General features: G+C 39.4%; 2 protein-coding genes and 1 long non-coding RNA gene across 3 annotated transcripts; 1 reads left to right on the plus strand and 2 right to left on the minus strand.

The window, feature by feature from the left end:
• Positions 1 to 11,733: 11,733 nt before the first annotated feature.
• On the minus strand, positions 11,734 to 15,924 carry LOC145494883 (uncharacterized). Its single transcript, XM_081474437.1, has 4 exons — positions 14,785 to 15,924; positions 14,569 to 14,689; positions 14,276 to 14,336; positions 11,734 to 13,069 (listed from the first exon to the last, which is right to left on the minus strand). The coding sequence occupies exons 1-4, from the start codon at positions 14,947 to 14,949 to the stop codon at positions 12,691 to 12,693; spliced, it is 726 nt and encodes a 241-aa protein (XP_081330563.1). The 5' UTR covers positions 14,950 to 15,924; the 3' UTR covers positions 11,734 to 12,690.
• A 1,007-nt stretch (positions 15,925 to 16,931) lies between these two features.
• On the plus strand, positions 16,932 to 20,638 carry LOC145494884 (uncharacterized). The gene is made up of 2 exons (XR_014050339.1): positions 16,932 to 17,016; positions 20,514 to 20,638. It is a non-coding gene; the product is annotated as an uncharacterized LOC145494884 (long non-coding RNA).
• Positions 20,639 to 21,429: 791 nt separating this feature from the next.
• LOC145494270 (uncharacterized) lies at positions 21,430 to 23,377 on the minus strand. Its single transcript, XM_081473716.1, has 2 exons — positions 23,173 to 23,377; positions 21,430 to 21,800 (listed from the first exon to the last, which is right to left on the minus strand). Exons 1-2 carry the CDS (start codon positions 23,365 to 23,367, stop codon positions 21,432 to 21,434), a joined length of 564 nt encoding a protein of 187 aa, XP_081329842.1. The 5' UTR covers positions 23,368 to 23,377; the 3' UTR covers positions 21,430 to 21,431.
• Between the last annotated feature and the right edge of the window lie 485 nt (positions 23,378 to 23,862).

The raw sequence follows: 23,862 nt of genomic DNA on the forward strand, positions 1-23,862 counted from the left end.
TAGTCGCTAAAGAAACTGTAAGACACGCTCTGAGAATCTTGGATCCAGAAGGTGTTGATGAGAGGTTAAGGCATAGACTGCAAAGGCGTCAATACAAATGGAGAGGTCCGAATTTCCTATGGCACATTGACGGTTTTGATAAGCAAACAGTGAACCAGCTTTTATTGCAAAATATTTTGTGGACTGTGTGAAGGCGGCTGTTTACATGATACCAAAATGACTTTCAATCTGAAACAATTTCATTCCATCCCCATATATTAATGCATGATACCGGGTAAAAATTTCATTTCCTTACTTTTTCACAAGTCATTCTAGAATGAGTTCTTTCCGGTTTTTAATCCGAATGAAACTCTCGTTCTAGCATAAAATTTGATTCCGAAATAAAAGTCGCAAACCGTGTAGTCTAGGGCGGGTGGCACATGTACATCGTTTTCAAGATGGCGGAGAGAGACGGTTAGGAAATAACTTTTAACAAAAGGTGTTAAAAGGGAGGAAAGAGAGGTACGACGACTAGCAGCTGGAAATGGGACGAAACGAAGACTGAAAGAGTCCTGGCCTTCTCAAATGTGATCTTCTCTTTCTTTGATTTCTTCTTTTAGCAAATATATTTACATTAAGAAGGCCACAGTTTGAACTCAGAGCGAAAAGACGTGATTGTCTTTGCTGTTTAGCCCAAAGAAGGAGCGCTATGGCCAAATTATTCGTGACTGTTGCAGCTGTTGCCATTAACATGCACAATATTTCAGCGAAACTTGCGCCATCTTTGTTTTCTGATCTGACGAACCTGGGGCCCAACCTTCAGGAGCGGGGGCGAGGGTCATTCAATGTATCGACTTCTCTTTCAAAGCTTGAAATATGAGTTACCTTAAGAAAGAAAGTCGATGGAAATTTAGGGTTTTTTGTGATGAGATATGGGGGCATCTCAAATAATAGGCCTGAAAAATGGGTCATTTCCAGTTGCTCGTGGAATCACAGCTTACCGAGGAGGCCTACATTTCGGTTAACGGTACAGGCATCATAAATATTCTTGCAAGCCAATATCGCCAATATCTCTTCCGATAAAAGCTTAGGCCTTGGGCTTAAATGACTTTCCTTTTGTAAATAATTTCTTACTCTGTGAGAGAGTTGCTTAAAATTAAAAGGCGCCCAAAATTTGGTTAAAAATTAACCTCAGGCGAACCTCCAGTGGGTCTGATATCCAGATCCCAGGTGTAAAACAAGCAATCATACCGGAAACGTTGGTATATTGCGTAAGTCTACATAAGTAATTTGTGCGTGGAGTTTTAATCTGTCTCGTCTCTAAGGCAAAAGCGTTAAACCAGATTAAATTTCAATATCTCGGAGTCGATAAAAAACAATCTCGTTCCCAGGGCATTTTCCCGGCTTGGGGGCGCGGACGTAAAATGTCTCCTTTTCCCGCCTCGCCCTCAAGCCAGGAGAAAGGCCCTGGGAACGAGGTTGGACAAAAAAAAAAGGAAAAGAAGCTTCCTTAATCACCAATGTCAAAGAGTCCGTTGTAAGGTACACTGCACCGTACTTAATTTCGCGACTTGGAAGTTCCTGTAGCTGGTTTGACAGGTGTTGTTATGGAAAAGAACCAGTCGGTGTTTTTAGTGCTAAAGATTTCTTTTGTGTTTGACGTATCCTTGGCAACAAGGAGACCCAGTCCTTAAGTCCTGATTTGATAATGTTATACAAATTACAATATTTTCTTGAATTTATGAATCCATGGCAACCCTTCCAGCGCTGAATGGACTGGACAGAGGAGGGCAAGTTGTGACAAGAGTAGACATGTATTCTCTATTTTCCAGTTCCCCATAATTCTCTCTGTTTTTACCCCAAATTTTGCATAAACTATTTTTATAAAATGCTCTTGGGAATATGCCGACTTCCCAGTAGCATTTAAAAATAAAGCTCCGGCCAAACGATTCCAGCATATCAACACAACATATCCCAACATTGTTGGCCCAACATTTGCAAGCTCCGGCCAAACGATTGCAACATTTCAGCACAACTTATCGCAACATTGTTGGACGCAACATGTTGCGAGCGTTTGGCCACCCTGTTGCGACGTGCTGCGACAAGTTGGGCATTGAAAATCGAACTAGTGCGCATGCCTGGGTGCAACATTGTTGCACGAACCTGGCCAAACGACTACAACATCATGCAACATCCACAAATGTTGCGTGAAAAATTTAACTATGTTCAAATTTGAGCCAACAACACCCAACATGTCGCAATATGTCGTAACAGGGTGATCAACCGTGCGCAACATGTTGCGCCCATGATTCTTGACGCGATAAATTCATAATAGCAAGGTTAAATGAAAATCAACAACAGTTTATTTGCCGGAAATAAGTTTGAAACTATAACCAAAATGCGTGACACTGGGTCACTGAGCAATGATGAATCGAATCACCGATGAGAAATCCGTACTCTGTAACGGTTTTACAGTCATTTACTTTAACTGTTCGCATTTTCGGCAACGTACCCAAAGTTTAAAAGTTAATGTTCAGAATGTCCAGTTTATCCAAAAGGTACTTTCCACATGACCTCCTTCGTAGAGTACTACGGTTCTCTCCTCTGTCTTGTGATTGTATAATTGCAGCAAGACAATTATCTAGTTGATCTTGTGTCTTGGTAGCAGGGTTGATAGTTGAATGCGTGTATTTTATGTTTTGCAAAGTTCACTCTCTTTTTATTCTTGTGAGACAAGTCTTTAAGTGTTGCTGTTTGAAAAAAGGCATACTGCGGCCAAAGAGTTCATGCTAAGAGTAATAGTAGAAAAACGATTCAAACAATACATCGATTCAAGTGACTGAAGCATTAAGTAAGACAGAGGTGGATCTTTTAGGGAACTATATTTTATCCATCGTCCAATCAGAAGCTTGATCTTGGAGCCAATCAGCGTCCAGTGTATGTTCTTCAAAATTCGATCTCGCTTGTCGTATCGCCTATACTATATTCGTACCACTCTCACTCGCCGCATCGAATCAAGCACATTCAGTGTATCGAATACAATATGGATCGCCAAAGCCGACGTTGGCAAGAGTTGTCAGCAGAATTTGAGAAGTTAAACTTCAAGGAGGTGTTTTGATGTTGTTTCAGAGTTGAGCTGTCGGTAGTTTAACGGGTAGCCCCCTTATAGGGAGTTAATCGTGTTGCGGGAAGTTCATACATACCCGTTGTCAGAAGAGATTAGAAGATGGGCATGAAAAAAGCTCCCACTGCCAAATTAAAGCACACTAGCTCGCTAGCAAGACAATTGTAGTGTACAAGATTCCAAAGCGCGCGCCTTGCAGCCCATGCAAGAGGTCAAGGCCTGTTAATTAGAGCGAACAGCGAGACCACTTGACCAGGCATGGAAAGTCCTTGCTTTTGTAAATCTTATCCTGATATAATGCAAAAGACTCTCACTCATAGGATGTAATATTTCTCAAACTCATTAATAATTCATTAAGTTTAAACAAAGGAAATCATGACCGTGAAGGTGTTTGGATATCTGACTGCTTAACTAGCATAGATTTTAACGATTATATTTCTCCTTTTTTTCCTTAGTTTTAGTCTCGATTGAGAAGATATATCAAAAACGAAAGACAGTGTTTTACCACATTTCCAAACAACTCGAAGTTCGTCAAAAATACTCCGCTGCGCGTCGTATTTTGAATTCTTTTTTCGGTGTTTGCAAATGTGCTCAAACACGGTCTTTCGTGTTTGATATATTACATCAAACAAGAAAGACCGTGCATGTTTGACCATATTTCTAAACATCGAGAAGAGAACCGTTGAAAATATTACACTTAGCGATGTATATCAGTTTGAAAAGCTTTGAGGTGTTTGGAAATGTGGTAAAATACGGTCTTAAGTGCTTGATATATCTTCTCAATTGCGAAAATAAACCTAAAGAGAAAACGGAGAAATAAAATCGTAAAGATCTATGCTAATTAAAATCAGATATCTAAACAGTGCAATGGTTATGATTTCCTTAGGTTTTAGAAACGTGAGGAATTGTTTGCGAAGTATTTTTTGTTTCTGTTGCACTGTTCCCATTATTTCATTAACAGTGAATGTACATTGGTTAGCATACTGGAAGGCCAAGGGTGATGATGTGGCAGACGCGCCTCTCGGTAGTCGACAGCAAATATATTGTTGGCATGGCAACCATCTCAAATGATAAATTGACCAAGTGATTTTTTTTTTTGAGCGAATGTCGTTCCTTCGCTTGGTGGCCATTCGATGTAAACACACCTGTCTCTCTCTCTCTAAAAGCACACACATTAAACTGGCGCAAGTAAATATGTATATGGCGCATGCAAGCCGGCTCCTTTAGGAGCCACTCTTTTTACATATTGTGAATAGCTTTTTAAAAAAATAGTTTCAGCTAATCCAAGATTGTTTATTGATTGTCTTTTTCGAAATTGCTACAGTGCAACTACTCGAACCGGTCTACCTACAAGAAAACTAACCGATCAAAACGTAAATTGGGAATGATGGACTGGTAGCTGACTTCTCGTGACAGCAGGTAATAGCCTGTTTGACGTGAAAACATAAACACCATCGACTCCTCTGCGTTATATTTAAAAAATATAAAACATGTAGCGTGTTCCTATCGAGTTATACTAAAACAATTAGATTATTCGCTCTCGATTTCTACTCGTTGTAGTTGACTCGGGCTGCGCCCTCGTCAACTATCCCGCGATAGAAGTCGAAAGCGAATAATCTAATTGCTTAATAGAAACACGATTTTTAACCAATCAGCGCGCGTATTTTCTTAGGGCTGTTTTCTAAGCACACTTAGAGATTCGGTCCTTGACGGCGAATTATCGTAATCACAGATATCGCGCGAAAAACTTAGATTGAAAACTCATTTTACGACAACTGAGCCGAAACCTTTGAAAAACGTACAAAATTAGGATCGAAACTATCCAATAGTAAGATTAGATTGATTATAACTCTAAAATTGTAAAATATTCTAAAGCGCTTTACAATGTAAGCCGTTAAGATTGCAGTAAAAATATAAGAAAAATGTACTTAACAAATGGCAAAGTTTCCTGAATTGTTTGGGTACTTTGCTGGGTTTTCAATTTTGTTAAGATCTATTGCTCATATTCTTCAATGTCAGTATTGTTTTATTTGAGAAAAAGATCGCTATCCTTTGTAATCGTGACGAAAGCACCACATGGGTACATACGAATAGCAAACGAGTACATACGAGTACGTACGAGTAGCATACGAGTACATACGAGTACATACGAGTAACATACGATTACATACGAGTAACATACGATTACATATGAGTAACATACAAGTACAGTGTACATACGAGTAACATACGAGTAATTACGAGTAACATACAAGGTCGTTTGAGTAAAATGCATCGCTACCACAATTTACGAGAGAAGTCCGTGTAGGACTGTGATTATCTTTTGTTTTCATAGCGCTATGGTTTGTTGCAGTTCTCGAGTATGTCTGTTTACAGTTACCCGCCTAACGAATTTATAGGTTATTCTTCAATTTTCAATATACATTGATTAACACTTTGTGAAGTGGAAAATTCCTTTTGTAAGTAATGTTATTGTTTCCAGTCTTTATTGAACCGTTTTCTGACTTGCGCTACGGAAGGGTATATTATTATACATAACCAATAAATTTAATTTGGCTTTATGATATATACAAATTGATATAGCAACTACAGAAACTCGAGTTTCACGCATAAAGCGATCATCAGACTGTGCCTATGGCGGCTAAGGATTTTTAATTTTTAAGAATATAACCAAAATTTGCAAATTTGTAAGAAAGTTAGACTGTTTTACCACTTCTTTAAGGAATTAGGGGAGAGGGATTAAATCCATTGAACAGCACGCCACACACCCCCGAAGCTTTTACTATGCTATTACTTCGAAGAAAATAATTCTATCAGACATTTGCGCGCGCTAAATCCTGTGTGCAATCATCGTAATCTGCGTTAATTTGACGCGCAACGTCTCATCATATCACATCAGCGCCCAGGATTGTTTGCGCGTGTGCGGCACGCGTATGGCGAACGTATGTATGTGGCACACGCGCATGGGTGTGGTACGCGTGCGTGTGTGGCACTTACGCGGGCTCGCGTGTTTGTGCAAGACATGATGAAATGTAAAGAGAAAAATTGTATATTTCATGTTTATTACCCTCCTGCCATCGATGTACTCGTATGTACTCTTGTGGTGTTTTAGTCTCGATGTTCTTAACTAACATTTTGATTGGTTAACGTTCTTCCAAGTGGCCTGGTTCAAATAGTCGCACTGTAACTTTTTGCAAGATCATTGACTTACTCTTTTTTTAGCATTAAATCCGAGCGCGTCCGCACACAATCGCGTTGTAAATAGGATCATTTTTTGTTGTGCGATAGTATCATTTACTCATAAAAAAGTTGGGTAATTTCTTGTTTCGCCTGGAAGGGCAGCTGGGGCTTCTGGTTGCCAAGGATACGTAAAACTCGAGGAAACAACTTATTTGCATAACAACACCTTTCAGACTTGTCCATACTAAACCACACAACCCACTCTTGTAACAACTTGTTCTTCTCTGCCCGGTCAAATCAACGCTGTATAGGGGTTGCCATGGACAACTCAAACTCAAGACAGTCAGTAGAACATAGTTTGCATAACAACATATCAAATCAACCCCAAAAGGGTGGAGCTTCCAGTTGCCATGGATACGTCAAACTCAAGAGATCGGAAGACGAAAAGTAAATATAATGAAGTTTCTTAGTCTGTTACGGCATACTGAGATCGAAACACCCTACCAGGGACTTAATTCAGTTTTCAAGTCACGGGTAGAATATTCAAGTTATCCGATCAGTGAGATAATATAATATAGCACTCAATTTTTTCTCATATCCCTCCCCTGAACATAACAAGGCACTACACGATGACAACTAGAAATTTCAAAAGGCGACAGTAATCGACGTTTGCATCCTGTTCTTTTTCTAGTATACGCTTCAGCTTCGTGCAACTCTTTAAATTACAGAGCGTATTACTGGAATCAATTAATGAAAACAATTTGGGAGGTCTCCTGGTTGCATGGCTGCCTTTTGATGCAAAAAATCAGAAGGCCATGAAGAAACAGTCGGAATTTCAGGTATTTGTTTCGGTTACGATAGCAGCAGATGGCCTGTTTTGTTTCCCGTTTCCCGTACAAGCCAAACGCTGACAATGAAAAGATTTTAGAAGTATGCCCAGTGCAGAGGTTATCGCAAATGCACTATATTTTCTTTAATGGTATTAGCACAAGTGATCGTATAAAATATCATATATTCGATTTCACAGCTGCTTAAATTGTGTATATAACTGTGATGATCATGATATTTACAGGTATTAGCGCATTCCAAGACCCACGTTTGCCACACAACTATTGGAACCTCAGTAATGCTCAAAACATTAAAACTAAGAGGAAAGATTCAGGAGTCGTTTTTTGCTGCCTTAATTAGTTTTCGAGCGATAAATGATTTCGCAGCCTGAAATCTACATAACTTCAGTGCCATGAATGCAAACACCAGCAGTAATTGTAACACAAGCCTTCATTACTTGAGTATCTAATGCTTGAACCCTTAAGGATGATGGATGAAATCTAGAATATTCCTAAGGAAATCATTGACGCTTTTCCTGTAATTAGATCAGATTTTATAACGGAGAATTTTTACCACGCGCTCACGGGCTCTCGCCTGACTGACTGATCTCCTTGTCTTAGCTGGGAATTTTCCAACATTATCCAACTTAAGCCACTGCGTAAGTTCGGATATTGTAAGATTCGGTTGATAAAAGGCTCTAGAACAAATATATTAAGGAACTATCGCCTTAATCTCATGACGCAAAGACTAAAAGCCGCACTTAATCTGTAAAGGTTCAAGCTGAGTTATCAATACGATGTTTCTAGTCAAAAGTATTGATTTTATTGCCGTCTGCAATGTGCAAGGTAAAACACTTTTTAGATGGCACCTGTTCAAATCTACAAGGTCCCAACTGTAAACATACAGAGGGGAGACCTTTTTCTGTTTGTGGCACACATCTATAACTTTACGTGCAACCTTATTTGCTGTCCTGGGTATCATATCTGGGTTACACATATTTGGTTACCTAATCCGAAGAATAATTGCATCTGAAACGATAGACACCTTGCTATAGTTTAAGCAAACCCTGAAGATATTTTTTTAAATCTTGAAAGAGGATTTTGACCAATACCGGAAGTCAACTAATATTCTGGTCCACCTGAGCGAGTCGAAGAAAAATTCGGAACGTGAGTGCCAGTAATCGCGGCGGATATATAACGCGCTTGTCTGCAAATTGACTTTAATTACAGGATGCTTGACTTGTGGGTAGCAAGGCATTTTATTGTTGCATCGTCACGTTCTGTCGTGTTTTTCGGTTAAGTCACGTTCTAATCAAAACCGACCCAAAATACCAGTCTGTGGTCGTTTATAAGATAATTGAGAGCTGACTGTTCAGCTGTGATTGGACAACCACTTCTAGTGGTCGCACTTCATGTGTTTACGTACAAAAGACTCTAAGGTCACTTGTCTTGTGGTTTACTGCCACTTGAGGACACTACAAGGACAGTCAGACTACAGACTCCGTCTGTCCTTTCAACAACCGCGTGCTTCGTATTAAATCCGCGTAAGCCTAGCGTGCGTGGCGGAAATCAGCAATCAGCAGTTTAACAGATACGTGAACGTTTCAAGAACGGCGGTTTAATGCGTAAATTACTGGAATTCGTGGGGATTGATATTGGAATTACAGCAAAATACAAGTGTAAACAAACAATGCGGGAAGTATCCCGTCATTTAGTAAACCCTTTGTTTATATCAGACGATGATGACTATACCGGCTTATTGCAATGCCAGTCGACGTGGTTGGTTCCAAAGTTAAAATTTACACCCTGGTAGCCACGCTCGTTTAATAATAAAATCAAATTTAAAATCTTGATTCCTTGAGTAAGGCACTTAACTCACACAGTGTAACGTTAACTGTGTGCAAGTCAGCTGTTTGTTCTGTGAAACTGTCTATCGCTGCATGACTCGGCCCCTGTACAGAATATAGTTTTTGCCAAAGCCACTAAGGTTCTCTAAGATCTAAATTTTGGTCTTTGATTATTGTAAAAGTAAGAAATAAGGTCTCTTGTTTGCTTCAGCTCGGACAACCTAAAGTCCCATCCAAAGTCTCGAGGTGATCACGCGTTACCAAAAAGCCATGGCAACAGTTCTGTTGTATTGAACTGTCACGACCCTGGTTGATTTGGCAACTTGACTGAGAATAATTGCTGTACTCATTTGTTAAAATCTATTTCAATAAAGCAATTATTTAATATCTCAGCAGTCTGAAATGTCAGAGTGTCGATATCTGTTCCTCTAACTCACTGAATTTTGAGAGACATTGCATGCATACTCCATGCGTTATCCATGGTGTAAACTTAGGAATGGCTGACATCGTAAGCCAGTTCCTCGACCACTTTTTTGATATCTTGTCAGCTGAAATATTTCCTATATTTCCGTTTTTACCGAAATGCAGGACACAGGCACATCCAACTGACAGCTCACTTCTCCGATTTAACAAAGTCGATGCCGGTACGGTTGATACAGTGGAGTGATCACGAGTTGCGTCATGTAAAACAGAGCCAGTCTATTCGGCTCGACTTAACAACAGTTACTATCATGAACCTGCATATGGAAAAAGATTTTTTACTACAGTACATCTTTTACTATTTCAATACCGAGGTAAACTTGGTAAGATGGAGTTAAGAGGAGTTAAGGCTACTGTATTGTTGTAATGATACCCGGGCATGTTTCGATGTAGGAAATGGCCCCTGAAAGAAAGTCTGGATGAGGGTGCAGGAATGTCAATTATCAGTTAAATTTCCGGTGATTTCTCGACAATTAGATAAACTCTAATCCCATTTTCAGCCATCAGTAGATATTGCCATTCTCAGAATCTCAGCTATCAGATAAAAACGCGTCATTTCTCTTGATAAGCTGAAGATAAAAGTTGACTCTATCCGGAGAGGAGGATTCTTCTGATGTTTCCATGAGTGCAAAAGCTGACGAAATTATAAGAAAAGAAAGAAGCTGACGATGGCAGTTCAGTGCATGCTTTGAAATGACCGATAACAGTTACGTTCAATGATCGCATTCACGCGTGGCCAAATTCTGGACCAAGAGGACCGATGGAATACGCAAAGAGTAAAAAAAGAGTGAAAGACGAGTGAAAAAGAGTGGAAGGGGGGAAATTATATTTTCGTTATTACTGAAGATGCAAAAGAAATGGCGTCGTAGGAAATACTTGACCTGCTTGACTATCATGATCAACTATGTGCAACGGTTTATGAGTAGTGAGACGCACAATTTGTTAACCTCTAAGATCTTACTTTCTGTGTTGTGAGACATGCATCATTGGAATAATGGAATTAACCGCACCACGCTGGGAACAGACTTGTTAACATAATAACTAGTAATTATAGTTTCCTTGGCAACAGTTAAAGTTTTCTCAACAATGGCGACCGCCTAGCCGGGATCTATTATGATATGTCATTACGGTTATCAATTTCACCTTTTTTTTTAATCGCCACGTCTTGCGAGTGTGTAATTAACAATGGAATTTGATCATTTTTTTTTCACACTCTGCCGTCCCAAACGCATCTTAACATTGTCAGAATTATTCAGGACCAACTCGACGCTTCTATAATCAATGTAAACAACAAGACAGGACTTTTAAAAGCTGACTTCAATTCAATTGCTTTTAATTATAACAAGTTAAACTTGTGCTCACTTGTGCCCTCTTCTTGGCGGTGAAAATTAACCAATGAGCGCGAGCCAAAACGCGACAGTTATTCTTCTCTGATTTAGCTCTCAATGAACTTTTGACACGCTTGGTGAACATCTGTGTTGTGCATGTAAGACTGCACGATTTTCGTGGTGGATGAAAACCGAGTAAAAAACAAACCAAGACTATACGTTTCGGAAACAATATGACTATAAAAGCACGATATAGCTGGATAATACTTTTCCGAGTTAAATCCCAGGTGTTCGTGTCAGTTGGAAAGAACTCGTGACTACAAATCTGCTAAAGTACTAGTGAACCGCCATTGACCTCTCAGGCATCAAATATATTAACGTTTTTGCCATATTTTACTCCTCACGTACGCTACAAACAAGGACCTTAGGAACGCGCGTTGCTATGCACAAACCGGGACCAGAGCTGGCAGGAGAAGTTTTTTAACAAAAAATGTTTGGTAGAACATTTTGAGAGAAACTCAAACGACTTTACTAGCACAAATCTTACTTTCGCTAACAACGATTTGTTCTGCAAACTCTACTTTTTTGTTTTGTTTCTTTGCTTTGTGGTTTTTCATAATGAAAAGCCTTTAGATAGGAGGTGGTTTGCAGAAGAACAATTGATTTCTGCGGAGGTTTAAGCGGGATTCTCTAGCACCAAGAGACCATAGTCCCTTGTTGGCACTTAATTGATCTCTTTTCCCTGCTCCATTGGCTTCAAGTGATGATTGCGGGCAGAATAAACACGACAACATACATAGTTTCACGTTCTCTTGAACAAGGATGATGACAGAGCATTGGAAAATCAAATCAAAAGATATGTCGATCGAATGTAAAAGGAACAGGCAAAATATCTTAAAAGCGATCAAAGAAAGATCGTTGGAATGTAAAGATTATATGGAAGATGGCTGAAAAGGGAACTTAAAAACTTGTCTTTGTCAAATACCATTTCAATAATTCGGACAACATCTAATAGCAAGCACTGATCTTGTCACAAGTGATTTATCTAAATGAATTCCATCAGTCATCTACATTATTGTTACGGGCGCTAGCTGCAGCACTTCTGAGAGACAACGCCGGGTAAGTTGGAAGGGCTCTCTACTTAACCACTCCAATTCAGGTCGTGACGGAAAATTGAACTTGTACACAAACAGATCAAGAAAAGCAAGATGTACAACTTACTTAGTGACCTACTGTTGTATTTACTTCTTTGTTTTACCGCAATTACAATAAGAATTTTATTAAATTGTGCCCTCAGAGGACCCTCGACTGTTCAAGGGTATATTAAGCTGTTCAGGTTGATCCACTTACGAGCAGAATTTGGAAGCATTAACAAGCATTTTGATATAGGTTCGATCTACTTGCTTTGCATATCCTCAGAAAGATTCTTTAGGAAAATAGAATACATCTTGACCTTTTTTTCCTATTAAAAAGCCTACATTTACAGTTTTGTGTGGTGTGCCTCTCTGTACAACTATTACGTTTGTTTTCCATGAACTGTACACGTTTTGCTGGTACTCTATGACGATAAAACCGCCTCTACACGGTTACGAAAAAGTTGATTTTCTCGTTCTCGATCTCGTTAATAAATTAGAGAAATTGATTAAAAATATTTTTTTGTGATTTGTTTTCTCCTTATCTGCTACCTATATACTTCTACAGTATGCCGGCTTTTGCCTAATTATAACAATTTGCATCTTTTACGCTAACCGCCTATGATGAGAGTTCAAATAATTAGCGATAAATACAAGACGAATTTAACCAGGCTTGTGATCGCTTCAACATCTAGATCTTCTGGGCTCTTAGTTTTTATATGGTCAAAGTTTCTCAACTGCAGCTAGTTTTAGCATTTCTGTTCAACTCTTCAAAGGCGTGATTCTTCCAATTCAGAGCTGCGGCTGGCCGATGATTTCCACGTGTGTTGGAAAGAAGTGTTGTCCGCTTAACGAGCAGCCATTTAACGGAGGTGTTTGGGGCGCCACGGTTTGGTAAGTAAACGAAGGAGCGATTGTGGTGGCTGGCAGCGTCGGTGAGGGAACATATGGCGGTGTAGAATAATAAAGTTGATCGTATACAGTACCGAAAACAATCGTTGGTACTCCATTGTACTCGATCAGTTGTACGGGTTGAACTGTTGGCTGCATCGACGGCATTTGTCCGTTTGGTGACTGAGGTACTGGCGAGACAAGAGGAACTGTTTGAATCTGCTGAGCTGGGATTTGCGTGGAGAACCCAGTTGAGAAATTGCCAGGGTATTGATGTGATCTGCAGATCAGAACAAACATTTGTTTGTCACATAAAATAAACAGCTGCTTGTGTAAACCAAACGTTAATTTGCGCGGTTTGAAACCCACCCCTAACAACAGAACGCAAATTGCACGAGTTTAACATAACAATATGTACAGTGAATGCCATATTCTTGTCCCCCGTCCAGTTGGACAAATTGAGAAAAACTTTACATGATATTTAAAGGAATTACTTTAGGTCAATTTCTTCACTTAGGAAAGTAAACATGTTGAATAAAAGACATACAATTGAGACCAGTTCACTCTATTGAAGTTTGAACCTTTTGTTTAGCAAGATTTAAAGGTTATAAAAGCTCAAGGCACTAAAAACAAAGATTTTATGCCGAGTCACTCCCCAAAACAACGTTTCGAGAATTTTGCGTCATGGGCGCTCGGTTTTTTCTCTTTAAATTAGTGGTACACATGTGTGTTTATAAGTACCCTACTAGTAAAATACTTCGCGCATTGTAATCAAGCTTTTGTGAAGTTTGTGGTTATTAGTTCTTGGCCTGACCCATATGATAAAAAAAATTGGTTCAAACCAGACGTCTTTGTTATTCGTTGTCTGTGTTATGCAAACAATCTTTCTACCCTTGACCCAGTTGGTAAAGTGCAGTTCTCAGAATAGTTTTAAAACTAACAGAAGTTATTTGTCAGAGCCAATAAGTTCTCGCATAGTGTAAAGTAACTCTTTTCACAGACTCCACAGTAAATAATTCACGATGTCTTCCTTAATTGTCGAATATCACAATAAACAAAATTGTGTCGGAACCTTTGACTCGCATGCCCATCACTTTGCAATTGAGATATCTTTGTTTCTCTTAAAACTATTATTGTCAGTTGAAAGCAAGTCATTTGTATAGTTGATAAGCCAGCGTACGTAATGTTAATTCCATTCTTTTCGAAGTAAACGTTTTATGGCCATGAAAATCAGTATATATAGTTGACGTTGATTTGTTTTACTGTTCATAAATACTGTGGCAGATTTTTTGCAGATTCAGGAGGAGTTTCATTGTAGCAAATTTCGGATAGAAAAGGTTAGTTCATTAAATGATTGTCGGGTATGATAAAAATTGTCTTCCTTAACTTTGAGGTCACTCATATTAAAAATAAAAGTCATATGCTTATATGCGCGTGAAAGTTGTTGACAGCTAGCGAATGGTATTCAAATCATCGGCAACCTTACCCCATTATGGTATTCTGCTTGTAGGCAAATCCATAGCTCGACGTCGCATTCTTTCCATTTCCTATGAACAACAACAAAAAAAATACATAACGTCGCTCACATTTGTTCCCAAACAGAAATATTTACTCGTTCTGCGCACCGTGTGTTATTGATAGGGTTTACATTTGATTCAGCGCTATTCAAGCGAGAAATAAGGCAATAATGGTTGGAAGAAAAATCCTTTGGGTCCTGTCGGTTAAAATCGAACGATCTCGTACATCAAAACGCCGGTATCGCGGTATCGTTGTACTGACCTTTGCTGCTTTTTGGTTTGGCGCCGAGGTAGGCCAAGTTTACGTTTGCCGTTCTTCCATCGATAACCGGCCTCTTGTTTACACACGCCTGTTTAGCGCAATCTTTATCGTGAAACGTAACCTAGAAACAGAGAATCGTTTAGCAGCAATTCTGACGAGGTGGGAGATAATAACGGTACTTTATCAAGGCTAAACCGCAAAAGCAGCAACACTTACAAATCCATATCCTTTTGACTGCAGTGTGTCCCGGTCCCGAATCACTACAGCCTCTTTGATCTCCCCAAACCGTACGAAAAACTCTCGTAGAGATTCGTCGTCGGTGTCGTATGGGATGCCCCCGACGAACAGTTTAGTTAGCCTGGTGTCTTCGTGTCTGATCATTTCTTCTTCCTCTTTCCGTGCGTCCCGCGTCTGATCTTTAAGCTGACTTTGCAACTGGAGTCGACAGGATTCCGGTACCTTGAGTGACTGATTACTGGCGCCGTTAGGGGTCTTTGTTAAATATGCAATTTACAGTTTCTGTGTGTACATATCACTAATTTGCACGTGTATGATGTGTTATAATAGTTCTTGTCTACCGTGTCCCTTGAGTCAGTCTTGCGAGATTAATCCTCGACCAATGATTCCTAAGGTTGCTTTCTTAAAAAGAGTCCTGTGGGACGTTTGATTGATGGAGTGTCGAAATCCAAGCTAATTAACAGTTTTTAAATCCCTTCTGACAAGCTTGGTTTTTGAGACAGCCTAACAGCGCTGGTGATAATTGTGATATGAACTTCATTGCACCTCTGCACCCGTAACAATGGTTTTGACCGGGGAATCTGGCTTTCGCAATCGCGTTCGAGATCACCCTGCGGCACTACTTAATCAAACACTTCTAAGCACCTTTGAAATCACAATGTTCCTCTTGTTATGCTAATGTAGCTTTCCAATTTACAAGCATCACTGAGGCAAAACCGATGTCGTTACAGGAGTTCCGCAACAGTAATCTCAAAAGTTATCTTACGTTCTTGAGTTCTCAAGATCGTGACGATTGAGCGGAACGACAATTTTCTCGAGCCAGCTTTGGATCTGCTCCCAAGAGGTCACGTTCTAGAACTCTGTATTACTATGCACTGTTGAAAATAGCTTCGAAATCAATTCTAAATACACTTCTTAACTAGATTACATAAGGTAGACATGTTTCTGTTCCTTATTTCCTTCAATTTTGCTATAGGAATAATATCGAAAAGTTGAAGACCTCATCTCCGATCTGGATGTTCGTGATATCCTGCACGTCCGCGCATTTCCATTCTAAGTTCATTTTGTCTAGGTATCGCGTTAAGAAGATGTTGATTTTACATTCATCGCGATACTATACAAATTAGTCACCAAACAATGTTTTTCTTACAATTGAATACTCTTGCGGAGTATTGATCAGCTTACACTATCGTTACGTGTGCATGCCATGCCGGCTTGAGGGCAGGCATGCGAATGTAGAGAAGGCTTAAGAGGCCGACGTGCTGTTCACACAGTTTTCGGAATTATGGTAATGCCACTGTTTAGCCGTTGCCTTTACATCTCGAGACCGTCTTTGTTCAATAACCCTAAATAATAGACGCAAATATTGGCTGAGGACTTTGTTTATATTAGTTCGTTTCAGAGTGTCTCGTTTTGATGATGTTAAATAGCATACGGTCATCATTAATTTTTGGCCACCCGCACAACTGAAAACGTTGTAGAGGAAACCGTTACTTTCATTTTCATGGAAGAGGACATTAAAAGAATAAGTGCTATATGACCCACTTTCAAGAATGCCGTTGGTAGCCAATCTAGAGATGACGGGGATCTTTGTTTAACAATATAGCAAAATAGTGTCAAGCCGTAATCACAGCACATCGTTAGTCGGCCCGCGCACAGCGAAGTTTATCATTATCATGTCGCACAATATCAAGATATTTGTCAGTTTATTTATGTATTTGCACTTTTTCACCTTGATGCACGCAATGTGAAGATAAATGGCATATCGTCTGCGAGCTCTCAGAACCAGACTTTATTCATCAGTTACTGCCTCAGGTTATAAATTCGGTTGCACATTTTTCGAAGTTTTCGATAGCCAGACGAATAGCAACGCGAATATTTAAATCGATTTTTTGCTCTTTCTCTGCCTCTTTCGTTCAAAGAATAAAATTCAAGCCGTGAGGTCCGAGCAAGAGACATCTAGAAAACGGTCAAGATTGGAGGCGGGACGTGCATTAGGCGATGAAGGCTCACGCTTTCAATTAAGTTGTTGACTTTGGCTCACAAATATCATAAGCTTTTTATTGCGTTTTTATCGACTACAAAAGCCGGCTTTAACATTTACACATCAAATAAGAATCTCAAGCATGGCTATCGAGATCAAAGTCTTAGGGATCTGTTTTTATTTTCTTCAAAGCGGTGTCTCATTCTGTCAGTGGAATAAAGATGCAGGTGAGAAAATAAAAGAGCTTTTTGGCCCTTTTGTGATATGTTTGCATAATGAATACGTTAGATTTTATAGTCTGCTTTGAAAACATGAAGTAGAGAAGGTAACGTGACACTCTGATGCAGACTTAAGTTAATTTATATGCAGTAGACTCCAAACGCTGTCTCGCGTAAAAAAAAAGAAATCAAAACACAAATCAACGTCAACAAACATAAAGTGTTTGCCATAGTTATTAATCTCGTGCCAGTATTGAAATTTCTCAAAGTGTTCTTAACTAAGCAAATTGAATATCAATTTGTAACACGATTCTGGGTGTCAGTTCTAATGTTTATTGCTCCCGAAGTTAAGGAAAGTTGGGCCGAGCTTGAAAACTGGACGGACTTATCATGAATTAATCACAACAAACAACCAGCCACTTTGCGATGGTCTCGCTTTTGTCTAAAGAACTGATTTCTAAACGTAAGATTACACCTATAAACCACATAGTATAACTCTGGCTACTGACAGACAAAAGACTTTTGAAAGGACTTTATAAAGGACGTACGTTTATATTGCAGCGGTTAAAAGTTTTAATCAAGGGAAAGTTCATTATTAATTACTGTAGTGTCGTAGTGTCGTTGTAAAGCCTGTGGGATTATGTCGATAACTTTAGGTAATCCTGCCGGAACAACTGTAATGGAATTGCGTTTAGAATGATCTTTAACGGTTTGCGTTACTTCAAGGGATGTTTACGTCGTTATCTCTTAGTTGTAATTACTTGTTGACAAAGTCAGACCTTGTAACAGAGAAAAGGAAGTGCATGCTTTCATCAGTTAATGAAAGTTCTGCAGGATTTAAAGAGCAAATGCTTGGTGAAGCTAAGAAACAAAGAAATCCGTTTGATCGTTGCATACTATAAGCAGACAATAATACCGTTGCCTTAAGAAACTTAATTCGACTATAGAATGCTTTGTAATCGTTACGCATAATTCGATCAAGATTTAACGAATCGCTTTTCCAGTTCTCAGATCGGGTCTCTTCGCAAGCATTAGGCTCCAATCTTTTAACCATTTCCTTAATTCGGGAAATGGCTTTTTTCTTTACGAAATCTTTAAGCCTTATAATACATTTTTTTTAAAGGGGTCGATGAAGCTTAAAATGCTATGCGTGCATGAATGAGATGGAATGTAAATGTGCAAGGGAGTTTTAATTTTCATACTGTTTTCAGGATACCTATCATTAACATGATTAAGGAGACAGTTACAAGAAATCATTTATCCTGAGATAGTTGTATCTTGCTCAAGAGTAGTTTGTAGTTTTCAGCCAACCTGTAGAGCTGAAACTGGCTGAAAAATCATCCATGTAGTGCCTTCTATCCTGAGCTTAATACTGTTAATGACTCAGTGAGTCCAATTTTTGACTTAGGCACAGCCCTCTTTATTCAAATGGCATTTCTTCTGTCGGTAAAAATGTAAAGTATGTATAAAAGTTCAGTCAAAGGTAGAGTACACATCTGCACCCATAATACGAGTTCGGTTGCACTGCCGTCACAATTAAAACTAATAATTATAATTACTAAATGTGGATGGCGCAGATTTTATGTGAATGGTCAAATGTATATGCGAGGCTGATGAAAGCAAACTTTCAACAAATTCTTTTACTCCAGTATGTCATGATGACAGTTGTATGAATACTACCACGTATCACGGAAACAATTTAGCGGCATGTCAATAAACTTCTGGGGCCTGGTAAAGGCTAGTACATTTGGTGATTGCTACATAACTGAATATTTTGTTTTTCATGCCAACTTTCGGTATCCGCCACCTTGGAGGCAGTGCGTGTGTTTCTAGCTAAATGTTTTGGATTGTTTCGTGTATTTTTTTCACGTTTTCAACTGGCAAGCAATGAGCAGATGCACACGAGATGATCTCCTAGAAAGAATTCGGGAAGATTTTGGTGATAAAAAAGACATTTTTGACCATAAAGTCTCGTACAAATCCCTTTTCATGTAGAAAGCCAGTGGCTTCGCAGTGATGGCTATACAGAGTTAATGGCAATGGCAGGTTGGAGATCAATATACGCGAAAAACGTTACGAAGCTAGTACATACAAAGAAACAAACAACAAATATTTTCTGGAAAAAGTTTGCTTGGTAAAGAGGAGTAAATTACATGCCTCACTGGTTTGAAATTTCTGGGAAACGAAAGCTCTTCGAAGAAGGGAAAACACCTTTTAGGTAAAGGCGCCCGATCTGTGCATTTTCGGTGGCTAAGTGGTGGTGTAATATGTTTTTGAGAACTTAAAGAAAAATACCTGTCACATATGGTACCTGTATGTATCTGCATGTATTTGTATGTACCCGTATGTTACTCGTAGTACTGGTGTGGTGGTTTAGTGACCATCTTTGTTGCATCATCGCTAACAGTTAAAGCTATCTTGCATTGGGGAGCAAGAGTTTTGGAGATTCTTTTTCTCCTGTACAATAAAACCGGCAATAAACTCTTGCTTTCATGGAGTGGTTTATATTACGGGCTTTATTTTGATGTTATAAACCTATTTTGCACCGCACCCAGTGGACACATTTTCTCTTGTTACGTGCTAGACGTAAAAATATTGTGATTTCTCTGGTTTATTGTATAACTACACAATTGCTCACCAAATACACTAAGTTTTAGACTAGCTTTCAAAGTGAGCAATTCTTTCATTAGGTCAATATAGCTAAGGTCCAAAAGTACACACTTGAAAAAAAATGCACTTAAAAATTGTTAGACTCGAATTCAGTGTTGGACAACGAGTTTCAAATCGGTGTTTGTCTTCCATTAATTATAAACGACTCTTTTTTATAATATGTTTGACAGCAACCCAAAATGTGCGTACAGATGGCCTCTAAAATTATTGCAGAATTCTCATACAGATGTAGCCCCAAAACTTTTTTCGGTCTTAGACGTGGAAGTAAGAAAAACGTACTACACGTACATAATTATTTGAGCCACTGTTCTTGAACAAGCATGTTCGGTTCATATGCATGTTGAATAATTTTTAATTTACAAAAATCAAGTTAAGTCAACTAAAACTGCAAAGTGTGAAGTATGGTAGCAGAGTTGGAGCTGTCTGCCTGGATTAAATGGAAAAATGATAGCAAAGGCTGGCTGTATGCATTACTAAAGCTGAAAGAAATAATTATATTCCAAAATGCAATGTTTTAAAGTGGGGATTATTAAAGTGTCTTATTGAAAGAGGGAAACCATACTATGCCTTGGAAAATAGACCGTGCACGTTACAAAATGACTGGTATATTATTTTCACTGAATCCTAATCTATGCTACATGTTTTAGCAAATGAATTAGTTTACACCTCATTTCTGTTCCTGCTTATTTGTATCGCATTTGTTGTAAGAACAATCTTTATTTACAGATAGTGACGCGATCATTACCAAACAAACACATTAATTAGTACTCTATTGGAAGCTGTGCGGCTGTTTCTGTTATTAATACGGCTTGTATCTACGGAATGCTTGCCTGTAGGGTACTCTTGCAGCTGCCTTAGAAACAGATCGGAAATTGAACTGATCCGGGTGAAACATGGGTCACTGGAAAGGACGAGAGTGTCTCAACTGTGTTGGCTTGAATGCCAAGGGATGGTTCACTGACGCGGGAGATGTCCGGTAAAGCTGGTCCGACCGGATTGACTGCACCGTAAGGAAATCGTGCTCAAGGTGTCTAGCGAGACTGACAGGGAATTGCGGTGGTCGTGGGTTCCAACTTTCAATACGAAGTCTACTCACAGACGGCCCAAACTGGCTTGACGGGTTGGTCTTGCGGATGGAAACTGAAAGTGCTTCTTCCCTTCTAGATTTTGCACGGCGATTCTGAAACCAGTGCTGAAAAGTAATAAAAAATTAGGTGTAATTAACTGAGTTGTCAGACTCTACCATGTTATCCTTAGAAATCCTAACCAACCGAACAAAGTAGCTTCTAATGTGTCAAGACATGACACATCTTAACGCTTTTCTTGTCCGGCATATCATTTGGTCGGTATCTAGAAAAAGTCCAAGTTCTGACCGTTTGGTTGTCTTGATAGTATGATCTGGTGGAAATATGGGGATTTTTGTTTGCCTCTGTTACAATTTCTCTTGACCGACAAGGCAAGGATATGTGTACTGTAGCACAGTCTTCCTTTTTATGTAAACATGGTTAAAAAAATATATGTTATGTTGCCTAGACTTGATTCATGAAAATCTATTTGAGTCTCATTCGCGTTTTTGAGGAATCTGAGACATTTCTATCTTCGCCCATGTGACAAACTTGAATTGCAAATGTTTCTAAAATTATGAACTTTCCACAACCCTTTTAAAACTTTTTTTTGTGTAAACGCGCTCATTTAGATTTGTTAGTCATTACACGATAGTAAGGTTAACAGTGCAAGTATCCATTTCGTTTTACCTAAACTAAATCAAACGAACTCACCTTCAGACTTCTGGCCGATATCCCGAGTCTCTGCACCAGTTCCCCCTCATCTTCATTCATCAAATATGGCCGCCGCTTGAACGCTCGTTCCAGCTCCCACACTTCGATCGGCGAGAAAGTCGTGCGCTTTGGTTTTATCCTCGCTGTCTGCTTGGCATGCGGCGATGCTTGAGCGGGTTCGCTGTTACAACTGCTGGGGGAGCTTGTGTTGTCAGAACAAGGAGATGATTGTGGGCTGGTATCACGGTAGCCGTGTTGAGGACTTGGAATTCGTACGCGGAGTTCAGAAGACTGTGGGTTTCTCTCTGAAAAAGAAAATTCAACAAGTTCAAAACCATGAACAGATTAAGTCATATACACCGGAAATCTTGTTGATATTCCAGGCTTTGATCGCAGCAATACCGTATATATTTATCACGCATGATTTGATTTAGGGTCTACTAATCCAACTGAGGGAGGCGCGGTGGCCTCATGGTTAGTGCGCTCGTCTCCGGATCGAGCAGTCCGGGTTCGAGCCCTGGCCGGGGACATTGTGTTGTGTTCTTGGGCAAGACACTGTACTCTCACAGTGCCTCTCTCCACCCAGGTGTATAAATGGCTACTGGCGAACTTAATCTTGGGGGTAACCCTGCGATGGACTGGCATCCCAGCCAGGGGAGAGTAGAAATACTCCTAGTCTCTTCATGCTACAGAAACCGGAATAAGCTGCGGCCTGATGGGCTACTTGGCTCGCATGCAGACTTTACCTTTTTTTAATCAAACTGAGCTAATTCCATCTTCGAAAGTAAATTGCTCTGAGAAATTGTACTGAATCTAACACGGTAAACTAATCATCTTCACACAATGTTATAAACTTGGTCCCTGCTCTTGTCGTTTACATATTGTGGCTGTCTTTAAGGTAATTCCATCGAAATAGAACTCACAAAAGATTTTCTTTCAAACTTTACCTGTCGGCTGCTTATATCAAGAGAACTTAAAATTTGAAATAAAAAAGGGGGTCCTCATATTCATTTAGGAGCAGGAGGACCTTTAATAAACCCCATAATTCCTTAAATTATCTGCTTTCAGAAACGTTTATATTTGAACCATTCACCTTACGCTTTAAGAGAGCAGAAAAATAGAGAGAAAGTTAAGCAAGAAATACAACAACGGAAGTATTGCAGAAAATGTTAAGGAGCAATTTGATGTACGTTTCATGATAAGGGCACTCATATTTAGTCGACAGGGATACAATATGTTCCAGGCACGCAGTGTTCTGGGGCCAGATCTTTTACGAGTGCTAGCTATGCTCTCACTTTCCGTAATAATTTTTTACTCTGCGATTGAAATTGGTCCATATTCACTGTATAGAAAGAAGGTGATCTCTACATTCAAACTGAATAAAAAAATCGTTAGGTCCCGGTACTTTCCGAGGAAAAAAAACGATGATTTGTCTCTCGCAAGCCAAGCCGTTTAGAAAAAGCCAACATTTTGTGGTGTATGTGCACGCGCTAGATTATTTACATTGATCGTGTCAACAAGAAAGCGTAAGAGTATTCGGATAAGAACGCAGGTTTTAAAATGCAAAATAGTTTCGTCCCACGAAGGCAACTAACGTTCTTAGTACTTTGCTCAGCTTACGCATGAAATGGCAGATATTTTGTGTTACGGGCTCTCACTTAAGTTAATAGCTATGACATTAACGATTTTCATTGCGGTTCAAGTATCAACGAAATACTTTGTAGAGAAACTCACTGTTCTTTGGTAAATCTTGATGTTTCATATCATCTTCCAAACCCAGGATCGCGCTGATAGAAAAGGACAGCGACTTGACGGAGACCGGCACTAAGGGCGTTGGACTCAAAGTAAGCGAGCGTCCACCAGGCACAGGATCCTTGATAGAAACAACTAAACGGAATCTCCTACACTCCATAATACAAGTTTTTTTTTTGTTGTTGTTGCTATGTGCAAGAAAAGTGACCAGTTACTGTTTAATTTCATGGACTGAATGACGGTTGCCTCACGACAAACTTTATTTATACTTCGCCCGCGGACAAACAAAAGCGGTCCGACAAAGGCGTTGTGTCTTGTAACTTTGCCGATAACTGCACCATGATGAACGTCGACAATTATTTACAATGAACTGCATTCGGCAATGTGATACAAAGGGCGGAAATTTTTAATCGACCGGCCAAGTTGCAGGCGGTTTTTCTTAAGCTCAGTTCAGCGCGGCTTTTATACTCTGATCCAACTTAAATGGTGGAACAAACTGCAAACAAATTGTTTTTTTTTTTTTTAATTTTTTAATTTTTAATTTTTTTATGGCATCCCGGCGGCTTTTCTAGAAAAGAGAGAGCGCACGTTTATGTAATTTCTTCCTGTCGAGTTCTCAGTTGAAACCTGACTGAATGAAAACATCTTCGCTTGT

This window comes from Orbicella franksi, chromosome 8, assembly GCF_964199315.1.
Source record: "Orbicella franksi chromosome 8, jaOrbFran1.1, whole genome shotgun sequence".
NCBI classification, from domain to species: Eukaryota; Metazoa; Cnidaria; class Anthozoa; order Scleractinia; family Merulinidae; genus Orbicella; species Orbicella franksi.

Coding starts and splice junctions, on each gene's coding strand:
- LOC145494270 (XM_081473716.1), bottom strand. CDS start 23,367: ATGGAGTGTAGGAGATTCCGTTTAGTTGTTTCTATCAAGGATCCTGTG. Junction 21,801..23,172: donor ACAGTGAGTTTCTCTACAAA/GTATTTCGTTGA, acceptor TATATGACTTAA/TCTGTTCATGGTTTTGAACT.
- LOC145494883 (XM_081474437.1), bottom strand. CDS start 14,949: ATGATCAGACACGAAGACACCAGGCTAACTAAACTGTTCGTCGGGGGC. Junction 14,337..14,568: donor CAAACCAAAAAGCAGCAAAG/GTCAGTACAACG, acceptor TGTTGTTCATAG/GAAATGGAAAGAATGCGACG. Junction 13,070..14,275: donor AAGCAGAATACCATAATGGG/GTAAGGTTGCCG, acceptor TCTGATCTGCAG/ATCACATCAATACCCTGGCA.